The following is a 22,171-nucleotide window of genomic DNA, read 5'->3' on the forward strand; positions in this document are numbered from 1 at the left end:
GCGGTTGTCTCATGCCATGTAGCTTGCATCTCACATCAGTCTCGTGTGCAAATGTTTGGGTTTGTTGACCAACCAGAATAAAGCCCGGCCCAGGGAACTAGCGAAAGGAAAAGTTGACGATGACTCCCTGCTTGCGTTGTCAGTTGGTTTGGAAAAGCTGACTGAGATTAAAATTCATCAAACACGCTTGCATTGTTTGGTCCCCATTGTTTTTTCGAACGGCCACCCTCTTACTTGAACAGGTTTGGTCCCCATTGTTAAACTTTGCCTTCTTTGCTGCAGCAAGAATGCTCTGTTGAGGTAACGAGGATCTATTTTAGAAGCTTGTGGAGTTACACTACTGTTATAAACAACTTTTATAATATCTGATCCCCAAATAATCTAAATTCTCATCTAATTTATGAGAATAAATAGCGGTTTCTTAGAATCTCTTGCTAAAGCAGAAATCACAACCTTCTTCATCTCATCTCACAGTAAGTTCATTTTTAGCTTCTTCTATTTGTCCTAAAATAAATCCATTTTTAAGTAATCATTATATCAAAATTTATAAAAGTACTAGTATAAAATAATTACATTGAGAATTGATAAAGTGAAAAACAATTACATTAAGATTTATGAAATAGGGGTATTTCGGTAATACTAATCGTTTAACTCGACACGTCCATCTCCTGCAGAACAACATGAATACGTCGACCATATCACCACTGCAAACACCGTATCGAGATCACCTACGACAACGAAGCGAGACGCGACAGGGAGAGCCTACCCGCACGTTTCTTCAGCCATCCAAACCGTAGCTGAAAAAACCAGACGCGGTAGGCGACCCGGACCAGTCAGCCCAGTCGGACGGACCCCCTCTCGCCTTGCCGCGACGCGACCGAGCCGACCCGAACCGAAACCGAAAAAAAAAAAGGGCAAACCCAACCCAACATAAAATCGCCCACCTCCACCTCTCGCATTCCCCTTCCTTCCTTCTCTTCCTCCTCCTCCTCCACCCCCAAATCGCCTCGACGAGCGGCGCGGCGGCGAGGGCAGGAGAGAGGCGGCGGCGGCGGCGGCGGCGGGGGCGAGATGAGCGACTCGTTCTGCCCGGACTGCAAGAAGCACACGGAGGTGGCGTTCGACCACTCGGCGGGGGACACAGTGTGCACGGAGTGCGGCCTCGTCCTGGAGGCGCACTCCGTCGACGAGACCTCCGAGTGGCGGACGTTCGCCAACGAGTCCAGCGACAACGACCCCGTCCGTGTCGGCGGCCCGACCAACCCGCTCCTCACCGACGGCGGCCTCTCCACCGTCATCGCCAAGCCCAACGGCGCCCAGGGGGAGTTCCTCTCCTCCTCCCTCGGCAGGTGGCAGAACCGCGGCTCCAACCCCGACCGCTCCCTCATCCTCGCCTTCCGCACCATCGCCAACATGGCCGACAGGTCCCTCCTCTTTCTCCAATCTTCTCCCCTTCCGCCACCATCACGGCTTAGTTTTTTACGGGCTCGATTCGATCGAGACATGAGGATGTGCCTGCGGCTTGCCCTTGATTTATCTCGTATGTTGAAATGAATCACTTGATCGTGCGGAGCCCCTGCCCTGATTTGGGTTTGCGGGGGAGCGGATTTAGGAGTTGAGGAGTGTGATGGGGCTTTTGGAGTAATGGGGATCTTTCTTTTGCAGCTATGCCTGCCATGTTTGTAGGTTTGGAACGTGTGATTCTCGTGTGAAGTTCTAGAGCGGTTCATATATCCAGTAGATTTACTGATGCATCTCTGGTTACGCTTGGGATCTATGTGTGGGGAAGGACTCTTCGTTGATAGATTTCTGAATTTGGGATAATGCGATAAATATCATCAGATTGTAAAAAGTGTAAAAGGAATTTCGGGGCGTATAATTAACTTTGTGCACCACCAAATGCTCATCTCATGTAGTTGTATTAGTATTATGTACCTTGGGAGCAATGATAAATCTACTACAAAAGGTGTGTAGCACCAGTTGCTTGAGGCATGTGAGGTAGCCATTTAGCTTCCTAGCAAGCTAGAACTAGTGAAATGTTACTTTTTGGCATGAGGCATGTGCAATTGCAATAGCCTCTTCTACTAGTGGATCTATAGGAAGGGAAACTTCGATGAAGAAAAACGATGTTAGGTTTATTTGGTTTGATTGAAGGAGATGCAGAAACACGATGATTTACTGCTATGGCAGTTTAGATATTTTTCTTATCACAGGATTTCTGCAATACTCTGACATGATATCTCTAATCTCATCTCCAGGTTAGGTCTTGTGGCTACAATCAAGGTAAACATTCTGACTGTTACTTTCCATGATATATTGGGTGAACTACCCCTATTTTTTCAAAGTTGCGCTTGCTTGGCAGTGTACATACTTGATAGTATAATGCCTGCATGCACACAACAGACTTGAAAGTTTATATAAAATTCATCAGGCTGCTTCCATGCTGCACGATTCCATGTTATGTGGCATGACTTGTTTACTCTATAGTCAGCTTTTGGAAATATTAACCGCTGCTTCTTTGGACATATTTCATTTGCTACGAACAGTAACACGATGCTGGTTGCTTGTAGCTGTATAATGACTGTGTTGTCTTTTCTTTCTGAAGGACCGAGCCAATGAAATATATAAGAAGGTGGAAGATCTCAAGTCTATCAGGGGAAGAAATCAAGATGCCATATTAGCTGCCTGTTTGTATATTGCTTGTAGACAAGAGGATCGGCCTAGAACTGTAAAAGGTACAGTTTGTTCTTTGCTGAATGCATTTATCTGAATGCGTTCTGAATGCATTTATCTGATGCGTTCTTGTTTGATGTGATGGCTTATTGCAGAAATATGTTCGGTCGCTAATGGAGCAACAAAGAAAGAGATAGGCCGAGCAAAGGAATTTATCGTGAAGCAACTGGAAGTTGAAATGGGTCAATCTATGGAGATGGGAACCATCCATGCTGGAGATTTCCTGGTCTGTAGTTTGCCATGTATTCTAATGAGTCCTTGTCTGAATTGATTGAGTGAACTCTTGAATAAACTGATAAAACCTGCAGAGGCGTTTCTGTTCAACTCTTGGGATGAACAATCAAGCTGTTAAAGCAGCCCAGGAAGCAGTTCAGCGTTCAGAGGAACTTGATATAAGGTTTGACATTTTGGATTCATTATGAACCATTCTGATGATCAATAGATCCTTTGTCATGGAAGTTATTTTATCCGTTTTAGCTTCAGTGTTTATCACCTCTAAATCACTGATGCTTAGATCAATGCATTGACTAGAGGAACTAATCAGATAAACGAGTTGCAAATACAGCTATCAGCAAATCTATATTCTTAAAGCAAGTAGCATACATATCCTGTACAGTCCATACATACAACCTCATTATCCCCATTTATGTATTGGGAAGGGGCAGGGCTGCAGGAGAGCTAGTTTTTGACTATTAGACACAAACTTTCCTTATTAGTCAAATTCCAAGTGTGCATCATGACTTATTATATTCACACCTCCGTGCAAACCTATGCTGTGCAGGAGGAGTCCTATTTCCATTGCGGCTGCTGTCATTTACATGATAACCCAACTCTCAGATGATAAGAAGCCTCTGAAAGGTTTGGAACACAGACCCGTTCTATGTTTAACTTGCAACTGTTTAACTCGTTAATAACACCGTGAAAATGTTGCAGACATATCCTTGGCTACTGGTGTGGCAGAAGGTACCATCAGAAATTCATACAAGGATCTGTATCCCTATGCTTCAAGGCTCATCCCAAACACCTATGCCAAGGAGGAAGACCTGAAGAATCTGTGCACACCATAGGAAATTTTTTTCTTTTCTTTTTTGTCACATAACATGGAAATTAGATTTGCCAGAGAGGAGTAATGTTGTCCTTGGATGTGAGTTTTACTGGCCCATGTATCACTGCACCTAATTTTATGTGCATGGACCTGTTAGAACAAAGTTATCTCGAATCGAAGCTAAGTTATATGCAAAGCTTATTTAGGAATGGCAAAATTTCATGCATTACCTTGTGAGCAACTTTTTAAATTGTTGATTGATAACGACCAAAACCTACGGAGGAGCGATAAGTTTCACAAACTAAAATGATCTGCACGCCACATATATAAAATTTTGCAAGTGGTATCATGTTCATGAATTGCCAGGTAGTGGTGTATTCGTATATATTTTTTTATCGGAACTGCAGATCTTGTAGGGAAAAACAAAAGGGAAGTGAATCTTGAAAGAGCTTTGCAGTTCATGCCATACTGCCAAGGCTCGTTGCATACTGCCGAGGATCGTGCCGCATGATCGATGCATACAAGGGAAAAAAGGAGATCCCTTCCCTCTGCGTTGGCACTTGGTAGCTCCTGTGCTGAAGCAGCGGAGCCTTTTTCTTGTCTTGTCAGCCACCAATTCTCCAAATGCAGAAATGCTGCGAGGTGCGGAGGACGCGCTCGTTGTGCCAGCCGCCCAGCGGCGCGCGCGCGCGGCGATCGACCAGCTGCGACGCACAGAGTGCAGTGGCGCACCACGGCCGCCGTCGAGCGCGGGCGGTGGGATTTGGCAATGCCGCCCATGGCGCGGGCGTCCACCCGTTTGACGCCGACGCGGTCGCCGTATCTTTCCTTCCCTCCCAACTTGCTGACTTGCACCTTGTTTAGATTTTGATACATGGTGTCGAGTTGTCGACCGGAGAGGGTGGAGTATTGACAAATGTTGATGTACAGTGATGGTTCGTTTGAAAATATCATTCGAGACTCAAATGAATGAATAAAATATTGAATGGTTGATAAGTTCTTTTTAGATAAAAAAAGCTTTCTAAGAAATACCGATAATTTTTTTACCGTGATAATATATATAATCTGTAGAAAAAGAAGGGCCCTAAGAGCGGTCAACAGTTAACACCTCTAAAAAAACAGTTGATACACACCAAACACGCAATTGCCCCCAATTCAAACGGGTGTCTTGTGCCTACGCTTAGAAATCAATCATCTAAAACTTAGCTGACTGGATCTGGTTTTTCCACCATAAGTAGTTTAGTTACTGGGTTGTTTTTATTGTGTAAATATTGAAAACTGGTATTTTGTTGTGTGAACACTGTTCAGGCTTTCTTGCAGGGCCAGTAAGGTGTGGAGGATCAACGATCCTACGGCAACATCGATTATTATGCTCAACACCACAACATTCCTTGCCTTCCACAGATGTCGGGTAACACCACATATAGCAGCAATTTTTCACGTGTTATTGGTCACTCACTCACTAACAAATAATAGGCTCTCGTAACGCCAGCCAGGTCTATGAGAAAAAACAACACAGTGGCATCTTGCATTATTCCCTCGTGTGCCAAAACAAGCACGGTGATTGAACACGAAGTATCTCTATCAAGCAATATGGTGTGGTAGCCGTCTCGCTGCCTCTGGGTCATTTATTTCTACAGAAGGGTTACATCAGGCTGCAACTTTCTTGGAAGTCACCGAGTTGATAATAGTGGCAAAATCCGGACCCTGCAAAACGGAATGTTGCGTAATGAAATACAATACACAATTACACAATAGCGGGTTCATTGGTTTAAGAACACGGCAATCAACAGGCTGTATTTCAGGATATGATGTTAATTTATCATACCTTCAAAGAGGCACCACCAACAAGGAAGCCGTCAATATCTTCTTTCTTTGCTAGCTCGGCACAATTGGCTGCATTTACAGAACCTGTACCAGAACGAATCATAAAATCAGTGAGGCATATTGCCACATCCTAGCTGGCATCAAATTAATAATGGTGCAAATATTCTCTGAAGTCACAAGCCTTAGCAGGTACTGATACCACTAGATCGGGCTTCTAGATATTTACCACAAACAACATATTTCAAGGAATAACCAGGCTTTCAATTGCTTATATAAGAGAAAAATAGAAAAATCCATTTTGTTAGATGCTGTTGTTAAGGACATTCATAACAGAGTGTTTCATAATATATCAATGTTCCTAAATTCTGCCTTCCAATAATCAATTTCATGGGGTGAAGAGAGGAGAAACACAGTGAAACTCATCCAAGTGATAAGAAACCGACCTCCATATATAATTCGAATGCCGGAAGCAACCTCAGGTGACACGTTGGTTTTCAACCAATCACGAACAGCAGCATGAACTTCCTGAGCTTGCTCAGGAGTAGCAACTTTCCCGGTTCCAATAGCCCAAACAGGCTCATATGCAATTACTACATCCGCCCAGTTTGTAATACTGTCTGAAAGCAACATGTTGATACATGAATCTTGTCTTCAGATGATGTAGGCTCATCAACCATTATTAATTTAACTCAAGATGAAGAATTGTCACCTGCAAAAGCCTTCATCTGCTTAAAACAGACGTCAAAAGTTTTCCCTGCTTCTCTCTCTTCCAACAGCTCCCCTATGCAGGCAATAACCTTTACATTTTGACTCAAGGCATATGCAGCCTTCTTCCCAATAAACTGCATTTATAAACATGGTATGTCACAATCCCAATCAGAACTACTGCATGTCAACAGCAATCATGCATCTCAAAGGTGCCTTCAGAATGTTACAGGCTAACAGCATGGACAAGTGGACAAGTGAGAGAACTACCAATCCAGTAGCATCTGTGTATATAGCGCTTACCTGATCATCTTCACCAATGACATGTCTACGCTCTGAATGCCCAAGAATAACCCATTGGCAGCCAATGTCCACCAATTGCTCCGCACTATAGACATTTTAGGTGAAACATATAAAAACTCCAGTGTGAAAACAAGAAACAAAAAATTATCTTTTTGCGCTTGCTTAAAATTCAAAGCTACCATAATCCCGTAAAAAACATCGAACAGACCGCCACCATTTATCATCAATTTACACATGGTTCTGACGCCATGTAATGCATTATACTAAAGAAAAGAAAATTGCAACATGTTTTTAGCTTTACCTGATCTCTCCAGTGTATGCTCCTCCTTTTCCAATCCAAACATTCTGAGCAGATACCTCAATACGATCAGTTAGTGAGTTCTTAACCTGATCAATATAAATGAATGGTGGTGCAACCACAACATCTGCAGTATTGCCACAGCAAGTTAATTGAAGGTAGAAAAAGATAGACAGTGGAAGCTAAAAAGAATTCCGGAGGATGGATTTGGATGAAAAAGAAGGCATGAAAGAACCAATCAAATACACACATCTAACACAGTGTGTATAGAGAGGAAGAGAATCATGCATAGATGAATAAAACGTGCTTACCAACATCAGGTTCAAGTGTAGCAGCATTCAATTCAGTCACAAGCTTGCTGACAGAGTCCTTCGTTCCATTCTAAATTGAGGGACAAGAAATTATATCATCAGAACCAATCATACTGATAGTAACATATCTGACCAAAAAGTCGGGAAACATGTCTTGATATAGTTAGCATAAGCTCTCGATAAAAAGTGAAGCAACATATAATACCGAGATGATTCTCCAAAAGGAAAAATGAGCAACTGAATCAGCTCGTCCTAAGGATGGCCTAAAGAAGATGCTACTATCTTTATTTTTGGACAAGATACTGATGCACACTTTCTTACCCTCGGACCACTAGAACTAATTTATTTTGGACAAGATACTGATGCACACACTTTCTTATCCTTGGAGCACTAGAACCAATCCCTGTCTACGTAACAGTAGTTGCTCGACTCCATGAAATTTGGGCAAATGAGAAAGCCAGGGACTGAGAAGATGAAGTCTGAAAAAAATTATACATTTTTGCATATAAGATGCATATTCCCCAAGAGAACTGCTTAAGCCAAAAACGACTACATCTTGTGGCACCAAAAGCGACTCCATATCTAGCAAACACGACCAGGTGTGGTGTAGATCACGATGTATTGATGACGACAAAAAATCCCATTCATTCCGCTCATCTTTGGAATGTCCTAGGCGGCAACCACAAGGCGCCAACGACTCAAGATCACGAAGGTGCAGCAGCAGCAGAATCTCCATCCATCATCGCTCTGCTCATAGGTACCCCGTGCGTCTGCAAAAGTTGATTGATGAGGAGGAGCGGATACTTACGCACTTCCAGTTGCCTCCAACGAAGAACTGCAAGGACAGCAGCAGCAGCAGAAAGAAAGAAGCAGCAAGTCGTCAGCCACGAGCACAAAAGGGCAACGAAGGGAAGTGTAATTAAACGATAGCAGGAAGGAGGATGGATGGCAACCTTGCCGGATCCGGCCATGGCGACGACGCGCTGGGCGCGGCGGCGGGAGCACCCGAGGCGGAGCTGCTGCGGATGCGCCGGGGCGGCGGCGGCGACGCCTGCGCGGCGGAGGTCGGCGAGGCGGGAGAGGTGGGAGGACGCGAGGGACGACGGCGCCGCCATTCTCTCTCTCCAATCCAACCCAACCCAATCCAATCCCCTTCGTCGCGCGCTGCGGTTGGTGAGAGCGGAGCTCGCGAGCTGAGGTGAGGTGAGGTGGTGATGATGCGGGCAGCGGCGCAGCCACCACCAACCGCGGAGGAAGGGGGAAGAGAGGGGAGAGCGACCCGTGCGGAGGTGGAGGGCCACGCGGCTTTGTATGGCCGCGCGCCCACGCGCGCCTTATCGGCCCACGGATAGGGCGCCCAGGGCCGTGGCCTCCGCCACGTCGCCTGGTATTTCCTGGGCCGGCCCGACCGCGACAGCCCAAGCAACACTCCACAAGGAATGTTCCAGAATCTCTCTTATGCTTTGTTTAGTTCCTGGTCCAAAATATTTTTTAAAGTATACGGACACATATTAAATCGAACGTAGATTAATAATAAAATAAATTATAGATTTTGTCTGTAAACTGCAAAACAAATTTATTAAATCTAATTAATTCATTATTAGCAAATATTTACTGTAGCACCACATTGTCAAATCATGATGTAATTAGGCTCAAAAGATTCTTCTCGTGATTTACATGTAAACTGTATAATTGGTTTTTTTCCGATCACATTTAATGCTTATGTATGTGTCTAAATATTTGATACGACGAAAAAATTAAAAGTTTTTTAAAAAAATGAATCTAAACGCGGCCTTAGCTTCCCTCCTCCGCTCCACTGACTGTAAATTGGAAGGTTTTTTAAAAAAATGAATCTAAACACGGGCTTAGCTTCCCTCCTCCGCTCCACTGACTGTAGGCCCATGTAACTGGGGCCCACACTTCGTGACGTGACGTAACGTGACCACTCACTCTCCGTGGGGACCAGCGAGGCCCTCGCAGAGTTGCACACGTACGGGTAGAGGAGAAAATGCGCGTATCACATGACACTGACAAGTGGAGTCTAGTGTAATACTTCCTCTATATTTTAATATATGACGCTGTTGATATTTTATCCAACGTTTGACCATTCGTCTTATATAAAATATTTATGTAATTATCATTTATTTTATTGTGACTTGATTCGTCATTAAATATTTTTAAAATATGATATAAATATTTTCATATTTACAAAAAAATTTAAATAAAACGAATGGTTAAACGTTGGTTGAAAAATCAATAATGTTATATATTAAAATATGGAGAGAGTACTTACCCCGACGTGTCAGCCAAAAATACCTTTCATCCCGTTTATAAAAAATCCGTAGTTATAAAATCCAAAAAGCAAATTAATATCACTATCTCCACTTCAGTCGTTTTAATCTTTTTAGTTCTAATCAAATTTATAAAAAAGTAATATTTTTACAAAAAATATAAAAATATTAATATCCAATTTAATAAAATAAATTGATACTATAAATATTACAATAATTTTCTATAAATTTAGTTAATATTTTAAAAAATAGCTTTAATAAGGTCAAAACTACTTCAGAACGGAGGGGGTATTATTGAGAAGCTAGAAAAAAAATACAGTGTTCTAAAAAAAAAAGAAAAACAAATTCAGCCTTTATTTTCATCGGCTTCTCAGACTCGGTCTCGACTTCAGACTAGTCTGTCTGAACGAGGTCGAGTCGGAGGAGTTGCATCGCTAGCTTAACCCGACCGCTTTTTAAATCGAAATCCCGCAGTTAAATCAGAGATTTATGCAGACAAAAGAAAAACACACACACAGCAATTACTATTCTCCAACCCAACACGCCCCCCGCACCGCCTTCCGTCCTCATAAACGCGAGTGGGTTTAAACTCGAGTTGTTTTTTTGTTCGTTAATCCTCGCCCCCTCTTTCTCTCTAATCTCCGCCAAGGCGATGGCGGATTCGAAGGGGAGCGGCGGCGCCGCCGGCGACAAGCCCGGCGCCGACGCGAGCCCCGCCACGAATCCGGCCCCGCCAGCTGCCGCCGTGGCCGTCGCCGCTGCGGCCGCGGACGCCGGAGGGGACGACGACGTGGCCGCGGCCGCGGAGGCGCGGCGGCCGTTCACGGCGCTCAGCCAGGTCGACGCCGACCTCGCCCTGGCCCGCGTGCTCCAGGAGCAGGTATATGTGGGGGAGATCTCGCGGTCGGGTGTTGTTGCTAGGGTTCCGGGACCTCTCGATTGACAATTTGACATGGTTGTTGTTTGGATCGGCTGCAGGAGCGGGCGTACATGATGCTTCGCATGGGCGGAGGCGTCGGCGAGGGCAGCGATTACGGGAGCTCGGATGCCGGGAGCTACGAGTACGACGACGAGGCCGAGGAGGACTACGAGGAGGAGCTGGAGCACCACCTCCGCGTCCACCACCACGAGCACGCCGTTGGGGAGGGTCGTGGCGAGGGAGAGCGAGATGGGGAGGGGGCTGAGGGAAGCGAGTTCGAGGAGGAGGGGTTCGACGAGGAGTATGATGAGGAGGAAGTCGAGCCAGAGCTAGACCCCGCGGAGTACGAGGACGATGAGGCTTATGCACGAGCTCTGCAGGATGCCGAGGAGCGCGAAGTAGCCGCGCGACTTATGGCTCTCGCGGGGATCAGCGATTGTGAGTAGAAAAGGAGTGCTGTTTCTTCAGTTCATTTCACATGTTTCAGTTATTGCTGTCGATAATTTCAATTTGATATTGCTTTGTAGGGAGACCTGTGGAGCCTGTAGAGGAGCATGCGAATGATCCACAGGTAATGGTCTATTTTTCTTGTTAGTTGGACAAATTGTGTTTGTTCTGATATGTGGGAATCCTAGAGTTGGATGAAATGATCTTGGAGTAATAACATAAATGATGATATAGTCTCCTTAATTCGTTGTTGTTGCAATAAAATTTACACCTACATTATGTATGACAACCGAAATCATATGGAATTTACACTTGAAGTGATGAATGTGCCTTGCAACTTTCCTTGTTTCCACGCACTGTTGATAAACGATAAGACTGCCCCCAAATTCATTTTTTGGGTACCTTCCAGCATCCAAAATCCATCTTATTTTCAGTTGAACCTGGAATTCTTTTTCTTGCTCACCTTCAGTTTCATATTTGAGTGATAAACTCATGAGCATCCAAGGTTTTTATGTACTTTTTATCACATTTACAGATCATGACTTCTATAAGAAGTGTTGGTTGTTTACATCAGGTGGATTTTTAATCGTTTATACTTTAGTAGAGCTTGTACTGTCCATTAGTTGAGCAATAGTAAGACCAGAGGTGGTATGTGGTTCATGCTGTGGCTTGTCAAATTTGCATGCTGTCCTGTTTACTCCATGGATTTTGGCATGCTATATTATCTCCAATGGAAGCTGCATACTTGAACTTGGGAAAATGTCTTTTCATTTTTTCCTTACTCCATTACTCATTGATAATCAGCTTTTATGAACTGGAAAAACGTCATTTAACACGTTGATATATTTTTACCAAAACCCAGGATGCGTGGCAAGAGGTTGACCCAGATGAGTATTCTTATGAGGCAAGTTTCATTGTTATATGTTAGCCTTCTGGCACCTGGCACTGCATCAGAAGCTTTAAGATGCAATATTAATGGTTCTCTCTATATGACTTCAGGAATTAGTTGCATTGGGAGAAGCGGTTGGTACAGGACACAGAGGCCTCTCTGCTGCTACACTTGCTTCTCTACCTTCAGTAACTTACAAGGCAGAAGGTGTCCAAGATGGCAACACAGAGCAGTATGTGTGAATAATTTGTCTCATAAGTCATAACCTTACTATCTTACATTAATCACATATTAAGTCCTAATGTATCTATTGTTGTTAGATGTGTTATTTGTCGTGTGGAATTTGAGGATGGTGAATCTTTGATTGCACTCCCCTGCAAGCATTCATACCATCCTGAGTGCATAAACCAATGGCTTCAAATAAATAAGGTAAATATCATTTCCAGATCTATACAAACTACTGCCATCCTCCATCCATGTAGGCCGCTTTCTTTTCATGCTGTGATTAATGTCTATGAAGCTATCTTGTTGCGCATACTTGTGCTTGGACAGAGGGCTTTATTTGACTGCCAGGCTGCATATGTTGCTAAGTTTTGTGTCAAAGTGTGGCAACCCAAGATTGTCTCCAAATTTATTCGCCACATTAGTGGGAAGTCTTTTTTATAGGAAATGAGTCTGTCATGTGGGTTTAAGGGCTAAGAAAATGTGATATTAGTTATTTTTATAGTGGGCCCTAAATTTACTAGCAGGCCATATGTTAGGTTCATGGTTTATGTCTGGATAGAATTTTTGTTATTCTTGCTGTATAGGTATAGTTGTTGCCTTGTACCTTTGTTTCACCTTCAGGAAGAATAAAGGATCACTTTGGTAGACCTACTAAGTACTAGTGACATTCATTTTTGGTACAAAAATTAGGCCATTATATTTGAAAGGTTTAGCAAATCACCAAACATGGAAAACTCACGTGCATCAGTGCATAACTAGGGAAATAGTTTTGTTGCATTTGAAAGTTCATTCCTCTTGGGTGATAATGCAGTCTTACAAAATAAATCCAATCTGCCAAAGCATTCACGCCCTTTTATTAGTTTTGGCTAAAAGATGTTTGGGTAACACTAATAGCACTGCGGATATTTTGGTCATTTGTGTTATGCAATTTAAATTCTGATAAGTTTAAGCCAACGATTTGATCATGTGAACTTGCCTCTCGTTTTTGGTTGCTTTACTGCCTGCGCACATTGATTAGCTAGGTATAGCTGTATATACTGTGATTTCATTCATATTTCTCTACCCACTACCCAGGTGCATCATGTTAGTTATTGTCTTACGAAGTACAGTATATGGATTATTCACATGTAGCTTTCTCTAGTTTCGAGTTGTTTACAATGTTTAACATTAGTATTGAACGTTTAAATTTTATAAACACGATACCGGTGTGTAGTTATCAGTTGGTGACGAAATATCCTTGATGTGCAGGTTTGCCCGATGTGCAGCGCGGAAGTTTCCACATCGGACAGCAACCAGGCATGACCAATCTTTGCTGCCATTATGGGGCTTGATGGGAGCAAATAGCGGGCATCATATGGTCGCATCTTGTAATGTTGGGGAGAAGGCAGATAAAACTTTCGGACACATGCGAGGGACCAGCACTATGATCTTTTGCGTTCTTCAGTCCTCTCCTGGCTTAGCTCCACTGTACTCTGTTTGCCCGTGCCGCTATGCTCTGCATTCCCTGTGGGGGCCTCATGGCTGTTGTATGATCCATAAATGTACAATGGTTATATTATTATATTATATATTGCTAGCCATTCTTTTACTACCTCATATAGCACTATCGTTGTAATCTTGCTTTTTGAATGACGTTTTTTTCCTCTCTTTACCTAGTCACGTACTTAAAAAGTTTTTGATCAAATGGCCTCTCAATCATTTAAAAAGTTACTTCCTCCGTCCTATAATATAATGGACTTTAGAGGGATGTGATATATTCTAATACGATGAATCCGGACATAGAGCCTATTCAGATTGATTGTAATAAAGTATGTTGTACTAAAATATGTCATATCCTTTCAAAATCATTTGGGATGTAGGGAGTATTACATGTCCCCTTCGGATAAAAGAGATTACTCCTGGTTTAAAATAGAAGTACCAGTATGTGGATAAGAATTTTAAAAAAGTTGGTTCATATAGCTTTGTTGCCCTTTTTCTATACAGTTAGGCCCTTTTGAAACAAAGAATTTATACATGAGTTATATAAGATTTAAATCATGTAGGAACTTTTCCTATTCGGCTCATTGAAACAGAGGATTGGGCATTTCCAAATTCAATGAAATTTCTAAGCAATGACGAGTAAATGCATGTAGATTTTGAAGAAAAGTTAGCAAAAGCTTTAACTTCATTTTTTTTCCCGAGTCTACCTTTCTTATCCGATTCCTTTCCTATAGTCTATTTAAATGGTTGTTTCTATATTTTTCATATGTTATGCCATCCTCCAATTCTTGTAATTTGTTTTCTATTCATCCATTTCCTGAATATTGTGCTTCAAAGACCCTTAAAGTATATTGAGAAAAGTGAGTCTCGATGAGAAAGGAAATCAATGAAAAAAAAAAGGTGATAATTGGAACCAGAGGAAAATTTTGATACATTGATGTTTCTTGAAAAGAAATCATTTCCATGTTTTTTAGGTGATTGGGAAAAGAAGTGGATATAAGAACAGGATATGGACGGTTCATTTCCAACCAATATTGGGGAAGGTGAGTTTAGGTCGGAATGGGTGGCGATGACAAAAATGTCGTGTGATTGCCACAACCAGATAGTCAGGAAGGGTATTTTCGTCCAATAAATATTTTATCTCTATACCAAACCATATGTATTTGAACATTGGAATGGTAAAGTATATCCTATCCTATCTTAAACCACCACTTTATATGCCATAATATCCCTTCCTCTTTCCACTGTCCATCCAAATGTCACTATTGGGTTTGGGTTTGACAATTTTTATTTGCCACTGGGGACGGGGACGTTTAACAAATGAAAGCCAACAACCAACCATTTTACCATCCCCGTCTATTGGGCCTAATTGGGCCAAAGCTAATGTACCATCCCTGCCTATATAAATCCATTGCTAAACCCTAAAATGGGTAGAAGATGCCACTTCTTCCCCTCCATCCACCACCACCCCTCCGCCGCACTCTACCTAACTTTCATTCCCCTAGATCTGGTGCTCACATTCGTTCTTCTAGCACCAATATGACATCAAGAGAGCGAATCGCCGTCCTTCCAACACCATCAAGCCAATCGTTGCCATCGTCGCTACCTAACGCTACATTCTACAGTGCCTTCCCTAGTTGTTGGTTGCCTAGATCTAGGATTTGGGACTGGGGCCTTTGCGCGGACAACGTTTAGGTGGTTGCTGATGTCGCTCCCCTTCCTCGTACAGGATCCAGTTTTCCTTCCCCGTGCAAGGATGGCGGCTCATCTTCCCCACTCATCAGCTAGTCGATCTATGTTGGCGGCCAAGGTATCATTCTTCCTTATCTCGGCATGATGTGTTCTTACTTTGCTTATTTGGAATCCACATGATCTTGGGCGGGGCTAGCTTTTCCTTCTCGCACATGGATGATGAGCCCGTCTTCCCCATGCATCACCCACTAGATCTCAGTTGATGATGTTAGGATGGCAACCAAGGTATCATTCTTCCCCATGTGTGGCATGATATGTTCTTACATGGTTGATTTGACATCCATACGATCCTATGTGGGGCTGTATTTTCCTTCTTGTACATGGATGATGGCCTTGTCTTCCGCACGCACCGACCACTAGATCTAGGTTATAAGTGCGCTGGGTTATCCGCTTATCTATATTATAAGTTGGTTCTCAGGTCTGTCCACTTGTATCCTTGATCTAGGTCGATGATGTTAGGGTAGCGGCCAAGGTATCATCCTTAACCATGTGCAGCATGATGTGTTCTTATATTACTTGTGTGATTTGGTATCCACAGGAATAAATGATCGAGGCATAGAGGTCAAGGGTGGACATTAGCATTATTCTTTCCCTCTTGCACCTTTGCCGCCACCTTGGTGAAAAGAGCGCTTTGGGAGAAACTATTCTAAACTCTCGAGGGGACATTCTCTCATTGCTTGCATGTCATCCAAATGTTTATGAAAAAATTAAAAAAAATCAACTGGATAGATTAATATGTGATAGATAACTTCATAAACATGCAAGTTAAAATTAAACTTCTACAAGTTGCAAAAAACTACAACTAATCTATCACATATTAATCTATTTTATTATTTTTTTAAAAAAAATATAACCATTTAGATGACATGTGAATGATGAGGGGATGTCCTCTAGAGCTTAGAATCCACTCTCGCACTTTGGGCTACTAAGGAAATGACCACGCATTGAGAGGATGGCATACTTGGCCCCAAGGCCACTCCCGGGACTGTGCTTTTGCAAAGCTTCTCCCGTCGGTTCTCAATGATAACCCTAAGCCCATGTATCTAGGTAAACGAGTCCTATGCATTGTTTCTTCTTTCTTTTTGAACACAAACACTATTTTATCCGTGTAAATAAGTTGCAACGATAGCGAGAACTACTCCAAGCAAGGAAATTTCTTTCTAGTAAATCATAATTATTCTGTCAAACATGTCAGGTCATGTCCTCGCATGGAAGCTAGTTGTATAAATTTCCATTTCGGCCGAATCTCGTAGATCTTCATGCTGAGATTTAAACATATAAACTCAATTGCCACCCTTATACTTGGATATACTTATGAGGTTTTCTCCCATTTTTAGAAAGACATATACACCTCATTCCTTGAGAGAGATCCCTCTATGAAGGGAGCTCGAAGTGCCAAAACTAATACTACATGGGTAGTACATGATTAGAAATTAATTTATATTTTTTTGAGTTTTTCTCAAGTCTTTGAGTGGCGTAGGTTTATATCTCTTGATTTATACTAGGAGATATCTATACCCTTATATTTTAGAAGTCTAAGATAGAGTTGACATTGTCGATAGCTGAATTTCACACATTTAGTTTACTCTATCAAAGACTTCTGAAATATAAGGGTATATATATATATATATATATATATATATATATATATATATATATATATATATATATATATATATATATATATATATATATATATATAGGACACTTATATGGGGCACCATGGTGCCCGGGCACCATGGTATCTAATGCACAAAATTACTCAAATTTTTCAAAATTTTCAAATTGTGAGTATATACCTAGTTATAATAATTTGATTCATACCTATACTTATCAACAAAACAACTCAAATTTAACTTTATTTCACAATCCATGATTACATACCTAACTAATTATATATATGGATGCTATATACCTAGAATCAAAATCTAACAAAAACAAGTTCAAATTCAGTTCAAACTTGCTTTAAACTAGTTAGTAAAGTAGTTAATGTTAATACCTAAGTAATTGAAAAAGTTTCATACTCATTTGAATTGGGTATATACTCAATTTCAACAATAGTGCCCGGGCACCATGGAGCACCAAACAAATTTACTATATATATATATATATATATATATATATATTCCTAGACTTCTGAAATATACAAATCTTCCTGGACTTAATTGGTGGAGCATTTATTTCAGAATATATCCGGCATCACCAACTAATTCATATCTAAATGATTTGTATATTTTTACAGATATATACCTCCTCATATATCTGTAAAAATAAATGAGAACCTCCATACTTAGATATGAATTAGTTGCTGATGCCAGATATGTTCTGAAATAAATGCTCCACCAAATAAGTCCAGGAAGATTTGTATATTTGGTAGTAATGTTATTATGGCCAAATCAGTAGTAGCAGTGGGCGGTTGGATGCAGCTGTACTGGTTGGCAGTCACTTTCCGTGTTCATACCTTTTTTTTTGGGTTTCAAAAAACATCTGTGTTCATGTCTCAATATATCAGTACCACTGAGATTCGGCTAAAGTTGAAACATCTGTGTTCATATCTCAATATATCTCACCTATTTTAGAGGATACAATTGTGATATACTATAAAACATTTCCTTTTGCTTGGAGTAGTTTTTTGTACCGGTGCAACATATTTCACACAGATAAAGAATTGGTTATGTTTAGAAAGAAACAAGAGACAGTGTATAGAACGCGTTCACAAAGACAGGGTGAAGCACTGAAATTTGACTATAAAACTAAGCCCCCATTCTGTAAAAACTACACACAGATTGAAGGAAATCAGATACATGAAGAAATAAGCTTCCTGCAACCTGGTAAGTTCCCTCTTGTTTTTCTCACAAATTCTAATCTGGTTTCTGTTCTTAGAAGTACATAGCTTTGCATACCGTAGATTTGTAGAGAGGTAAGTTCCTTCTCGCTTGTCACAAATTCTAATATGTTTTCTGTTCTTAAAAGTACATAGCTTTGAATACCGTAGATTGGAGAGAGGTAAGTTCCCTCTCGCTTGTCACAAATTCTAATCTAGTTTCTGTTCTTAGAAGTACATAGCTTTGAATACCGTAGAGTAGAGAGAGAAAAAAACTTGTTTCTTGCTTTTGAAATCCTGAAATCCACCATCTAAAGATCTAGACTTTGTTGTAAGCTTTTTCTAATCAGATCTACATGGGACTTGGTGGTTTACAGGAGGTTTAGACGTTCTTGTAAGCTTGTGATTATCAGATCTCTGTGAAATTCTAGCGATTTATTACAGGTTTTTGCAGGTTCATGTATGTTTTGTGTGGTGCCATCGCCAATGCCATTTTTTCAATTTTTTTCCCCACACAGGTTTTGTCTGCAAGATTCGAACGGAGGAAGGTGGTGAAATCCGCCGACCTGACCTGCCTACCATGGGAGACGCCAACGAGAACCCGGCCCAGCAAGGAGATGCCAACGAGAGCCCGGCCCGTCAAGGCCTTCCACCTCGCCACCTCATCATCCCCTACGCCATCGCCGCTGCCATGGCGATCCGGCCCATTCGCCTTGCCAGCCAGGACCGGCTTCTCGGCGGTGGTGGCGGGGCGGCAGCCCAGCAGCCTCCGACCCAACACGCCATCCCGGCCTAGAGGCGCCTGCCCAGCCGCAATCCCTGGAGCCGCATCGTCCCGTCACTCCTCCCTGACGGCGAGAGCTACCACATCATTGACACCAGCTTCACTTCCGAAGAATCACAAGTGCCTGCACCGCCACCGCCGCTCCTCGTCTCCACCGCGCGCCGCCCCGCGGCGCCGTCGATGACGCCCATCGCCACCACATTCGTGTGGCCTGTGCCCCCGTGCAGGTGGACCGTGTCGTCGGCCACCGGCCGCTACCGCTTTGGCTATGGTTACGGCGGTGCGAGCTCATCCTCTACTGCGCCCGCTGCTCCTACTATCACGCGGGGGCCTACTCCTCTTCTTCTTCTTGTCGTGCCGTCTGTACCTGCTCCTCTTGTTCCTGCACCGCCCGCGCCTGCTCCTCATCTTGTTGTGCCACACGGTGGGTGGACCGTATCACCGACCACCGACAACGACCGCTTCGGCGATGGTGGTGCGAGCTCGTCGACTGCTGCGCCGCTCACACCCATTGCTCATTCTGCACCGCCCGAGACTACTCCTTATGTTCCTGCACTGCCCGTGCCTACTCCTTCTACTGTTGCGCTGGTCGGGTTGACAGTGTCACCGACCACTGCCCGCTATAGCTTCAGCTACGGTGGAGCGAGCTCGTCGTCTGCTATGCCGCGTGCGCCCACTGCTTCTCTTGCACTGCGCGCGCCACCTCATCTTCGTGCGCCGTGCGGGCTTGCTCCCCCTGTTCCTACGCCACCCGCGCTTGCAACTCATGTTCCTATGCCGCCCGCGCCTGCTCCTCCTGTTCCTACACCGCCCGCGCCTACTCCTCCTGCCGATGTGCCACCCAGGTTTACTGTGTCATCGACCACCATCTGCCACAACTTCGGCTATGATGGAGCGAGCTCGTCGTCTACTATGCCACGCGTGCGCTCTACTTCTCTTTCACTACGCGCGCCTGCACCTCATCTTCGTGCGCCATCGTGCACGCTTGCTCCTCCTGCTCCTACGCCACCCGCGCCTACCTTTCATGTTCCTACGCCGCCCACGCCTGCCACTCCTGCTCCTCCTGCTGATGTGCCGCCCGGGTTTACTGTGTCACCGACCACCACCTGCCACAGCCTCGGCTATGATGGAGCGAGCTCGTCGTTTGCTACGCCACGCATGCGCACTATTTCTCTTGCACTACGCGCGCCTGCACCTCATCTTCGTGCGCCGCGCACGCTTGCTCCTCCTGCTCCTACACCACCCGCGCCTGCAACTCCTGTTCCTATGCCGCCCACGCCTACCCGTCTTGTTCCTACGCCGCCCGCACCTGGTCCTCCTGCTGATGTGCCACCCAGGTTTACTGTCTCACCGACCACCACCCGCCCCAGCTTCGGCTACGATGGAGCAAGCTTGTTGTCTGCTACGCCACGCATGCACACTACTTCTCTTGCACTGCGCGCGCTTGCACCTCATCTTCATGTGTCACGCGCGTCCGCTCCTACTGTTCCTACACCGCTCGTGCCCGCCCCTCCTGTTCCTACGCCACATGCGCCTGCTCCTCCTGCTGATGTGCCGCCTGGGTTTATTGTGTCACTGACCACCGCCCGGTACAGTTTCGACTATGATGGAGTGAGCTCGTCATCTAGTACGCCACATGTGCCCACTACTTCTCTTGCACTGCGCTCACCAGCACCTCATCTTCGTGTGCGGCACATGCCTGCTCCTCCTGTTCCTACGCCACCCGCGCCTGCTCCTCCAGTTTCTACGCTGCCCTCGCCTGCCCCTTCAGTTCATACGCCGCCCGTGACTGCTCCTCCTGCTACTGCGCCGCCCATGATTGCTCCTCCTGTTGCTACGCCGCCCGACAGCGCAAGCTCGCCATCTACTGTGCCGCGCATGCCCAGTGCTCCTCTTGCACTGCGCGCGCTTGCGCCTCATCTTCGTGCACTGCGTGTATCTGTTCCCCATCCTCGTGCGTCATCCGCACCAGCTCCTCCTGTTGCTGCACCGCGCGGGTGGACCGTGTCACCGACCACCGCCCGCTACAGCTTCAGCGACAGCGGCGCGAGCTCGTCGTCCGCTGCGCCGCGCGCGTCCACTGCTCCTCTTGCACTCCACGCACCTGCTCCTCATCTTCGTGCGCCGCCCGTGGCTACTCCTCCTCCTGCTGCACCTCGTGGGTGGACCATGCCAACGACCATCGGCCGCTACAGCTTCAGCTATGGTGGCGTGAGCTTGTCGTATGCTATGCCGTGCGCGCCCACCGCTCCTCTTTCACTGCGCTTGCCTGCTCCTCATCTTCGTGCGCGGCGAGCGCCCACTTCTCCACCTGCTGCTGCTACGCCGCGCGCGCCTACTCCTCCTGCTGCTGCTGCCGCCGCCCCAGCCGCGCCTCCGGCGCTGCCGTCCGGGCTGCCTTCCTGGCCGGTGCTGGTTCGTCCACCGACTGGGCCAGCGCGGGCGCGACTGGTGCCCGCCGCGCCGGCGGGGGCGTTCGAGGAGTACCTCGTGCAGCGCCGCGCGATCGAGGCTACGGTCGACGATATGCCATGGGAGATGATCGGCAGCAGCAGGAGAACTGGTGGACCCATGTTTGCGGTGGCAGGTGGTGGCCGCGACAGGGTGGAGCTGGAGGCCAGGGAGCGTCGCAAGAACAGGATGGACAAGAGTAAGACCGCCGCCGCCTCTCGCGCCCAGCAGCCACCGCCGCCGGCAGGTAATTAATCGATCGTGCTTGGTTTTGCTCGTGATCACCGTGTACAAATGTGCAATCCTAACGCAGTTTTTGCCGTCTCGATCGTGCGTGTTGCAGATGCTCCGGGGAGCTCAGGTGGCGGTAGCAAGAAGCGTGGAGGTGGGATGAAGAAGAAGCAAGCTTAATCATCAAGAAGCTGGATTGTTCGTCGTCAATCCATTTGGTGCCGAAGATTTCGTCTGCATCATTTCCGTTTCAACGAATAATTTAGCCATGTCGTTTCCTGACTCGGCGTGTGGCTCTGTGAGCCTTAGGGAGCTTTGCTCCATTGATGTTGTTGTGCATGCAATTCTTGCATGGGTCGTCGAACTATGTTTCTGGAGTTGTTTGTGTTAAAGTCCCAAACTTATGTTGGGTTTCATTTATTCTCGGTCGAATCATGCTTGTGTAACATCATGATTTGTTTGGTTTTCAACAATTTATAGCAATTTAAAACTTGTTTGGTTTGGTCATATAAAAACCTTGTTTGTTTAATTTCTTCGTCTTTCTTCCATTATAAAAAAAAGTGTTTTTCTTCCAGCATTACTACGTACTGTACCTTCTTCTTCTTCTTTTTTTTTACAAAACTCTTGCAACAAAAATCTCAAGTGTCTAAGACTTTC

At 44.7% G+C, this 22,171-nt stretch overlaps 4 protein-coding genes across 6 annotated transcripts; 3 read left to right on the forward strand and 1 right to left on the reverse strand.

The window, feature by feature from the left end:
• Positions 1–963: 963 nt before the first annotated feature.
• On the forward strand, positions 964–4,017 carry LOC4347689 (transcription initiation factor IIB-like). The gene is made up of 7 exons (NM_001403933.1): positions 964–1,424; positions 2,259–2,283; positions 2,606–2,735; positions 2,829–2,959; positions 3,042–3,130; positions 3,515–3,591; positions 3,667–4,017. Exons 1-7 carry the CDS (start codon positions 1,072–1,074, stop codon positions 3,798–3,800), a joined length of 939 nt encoding a protein of 312 aa, NP_001390862.1. The 5' UTR covers positions 964–1,071; the 3' UTR covers positions 3,801–4,017.
• A 1,080-nt stretch (positions 4,018–5,097) lies between these two features.
• LOC4347691 (triosephosphate isomerase, chloroplastic) lies at positions 5,098–8,502 on the reverse strand. Its single transcript, NM_001403934.1, has 9 exons — positions 8,176–8,502; positions 8,031–8,057; positions 7,223–7,292; positions 6,915–7,038; positions 6,614–6,698; positions 6,315–6,447; positions 6,049–6,222; positions 5,607–5,689; positions 5,098–5,485 (listed from the first exon to the last, which is right to left on the reverse strand). The coding sequence occupies exons 1-9, from the start codon at positions 8,335–8,337 to the stop codon at positions 5,429–5,431; spliced, it is 915 nt and encodes a 304-aa protein (NP_001390863.1). The 5' UTR covers positions 8,338–8,502; the 3' UTR covers positions 5,098–5,428.
• A 1,608-nt stretch (positions 8,503–10,110) lies between these two features.
• On the forward strand, positions 10,111–13,584 carry LOC4347692 (E3 ubiquitin ligase BIG BROTHER-related). Its single transcript, XM_015795814.3, has 7 exons — positions 10,111–10,393; positions 10,492–10,870; positions 10,960–11,003; positions 11,742–11,783; positions 11,879–12,000; positions 12,089–12,197; positions 13,242–13,584. The coding sequence occupies exons 1-7, from the start codon at positions 10,166–10,168 to the stop codon at positions 13,293–13,295; spliced, it is 978 nt and encodes a 325-aa protein (XP_015651300.1). The 5' UTR covers positions 10,111–10,165; the 3' UTR covers positions 13,296–13,584.
• Positions 13,585–16,937: 3,353 nt separating this feature from the next.
• On the forward strand, positions 16,938–22,022 carry LOC4347693 (uncharacterized). Of its 3 annotated transcripts, none has more exons than XM_066304116.1 (3): positions 16,938–18,442; positions 18,567–21,530; positions 21,627–22,022. In XM_066304116.1, exons 2-3 carry the CDS (start codon positions 19,013–19,015, stop codon positions 21,692–21,694), a joined length of 2,586 nt encoding a protein of 861 aa, XP_066160213.1. In that variant the 5' UTR covers positions 16,938–18,442; positions 18,567–19,012; the 3' UTR covers positions 21,695–22,022. The 3 variants fall into 3 exon arrangements, with proteins under 3 accessions (XP_066160213.1, XP_015611028.1, XP_015611026.1); XM_015755542.3 differs by having other exon boundaries at positions 16,938–18,055; XM_015755540.3 differs by having other exon boundaries at positions 16,938–21,530.
• The last annotated feature ends 149 nt before the right edge of the window (positions 22,023–22,171 follow it).

This window comes from Oryza sativa, chromosome 9 (assembly GCF_034140825.1).
Source record: "Oryza sativa Japonica Group chromosome 9, ASM3414082v1".
NCBI classification, from domain to species: Eukaryota; Viridiplantae; Streptophyta; class Magnoliopsida; order Poales; family Poaceae; genus Oryza; species Oryza sativa.

Excerpts from the sequence above, each read along its gene's own strand:
- LOC4347689 (NM_001403933.1), top strand. The coding sequence starts at position 1,072 with ATGAGCGACTCGTTCTGCCCGGACTGCAAGAAGCACACGGAGGTGGCG. Across the intron at positions 2,960-3,041 it reads TCCATGCTGGAGATTTCCTG|AGGCGTTTCTGTTCAACTCT; the intron begins GTCTGTAGTTTG and ends TAAAACCTGCAG. Across the intron at positions 3,592-3,666 it reads TGATAAGAAGCCTCTGAAAG|ACATATCCTTGGCTACTGGT; the intron begins GTTTGGAACACA and ends AAAATGTTGCAG.
- LOC4347691 (NM_001403934.1), bottom strand. The coding sequence starts at position 8,337 with ATGGCGGCGCCGTCGTCCCTCGCGTCCTCCCACCTCTCCCGCCTCGCC. Across the intron at positions 7,293-8,030 it reads TTGGAGGCAACTGGAAGTGC|AATGGAACGAAGGACTCTGT; the intron begins GTAAGTATCCGC and ends CCCTCAATTTAG. Across the intron at positions 6,699-6,914 it reads GCATACACTGGAGAGATCAG|TGCGGAGCAATTGGTGGACA; the intron begins GTAAAGCTAAAA and ends AAATGTCTATAG.
- LOC4347692 (XM_015795814.3), top strand. The coding sequence starts at position 10,166 with ATGGCGGATTCGAAGGGGAGCGGCGGCGCCGCCGGCGACAAGCCCGGC. Across the intron at positions 11,004-11,741 it reads AGCATGCGAATGATCCACAG|GATGCGTGGCAAGAGGTTGA; the intron begins GTAATGGTCTAT and ends ACCAAAACCCAG. Across the intron at positions 12,001-12,088 it reads CAAGATGGCAACACAGAGCA|ATGTGTTATTTGTCGTGTGG; the intron begins GTATGTGTGAAT and ends TATTGTTGTTAG.
- LOC4347693 (XM_015755540.3), top strand. The coding sequence starts at position 19,013 with ATGACGCCCATCGCCACCACATTCGTGTGGCCTGTGCCCCCGTGCAGG. Across the intron at positions 21,531-21,626 it reads GCAGCCACCGCCGCCGGCAG|ATGCTCCGGGGAGCTCAGGT; the intron begins GTAATTAATCGA and ends TGCGTGTTGCAG.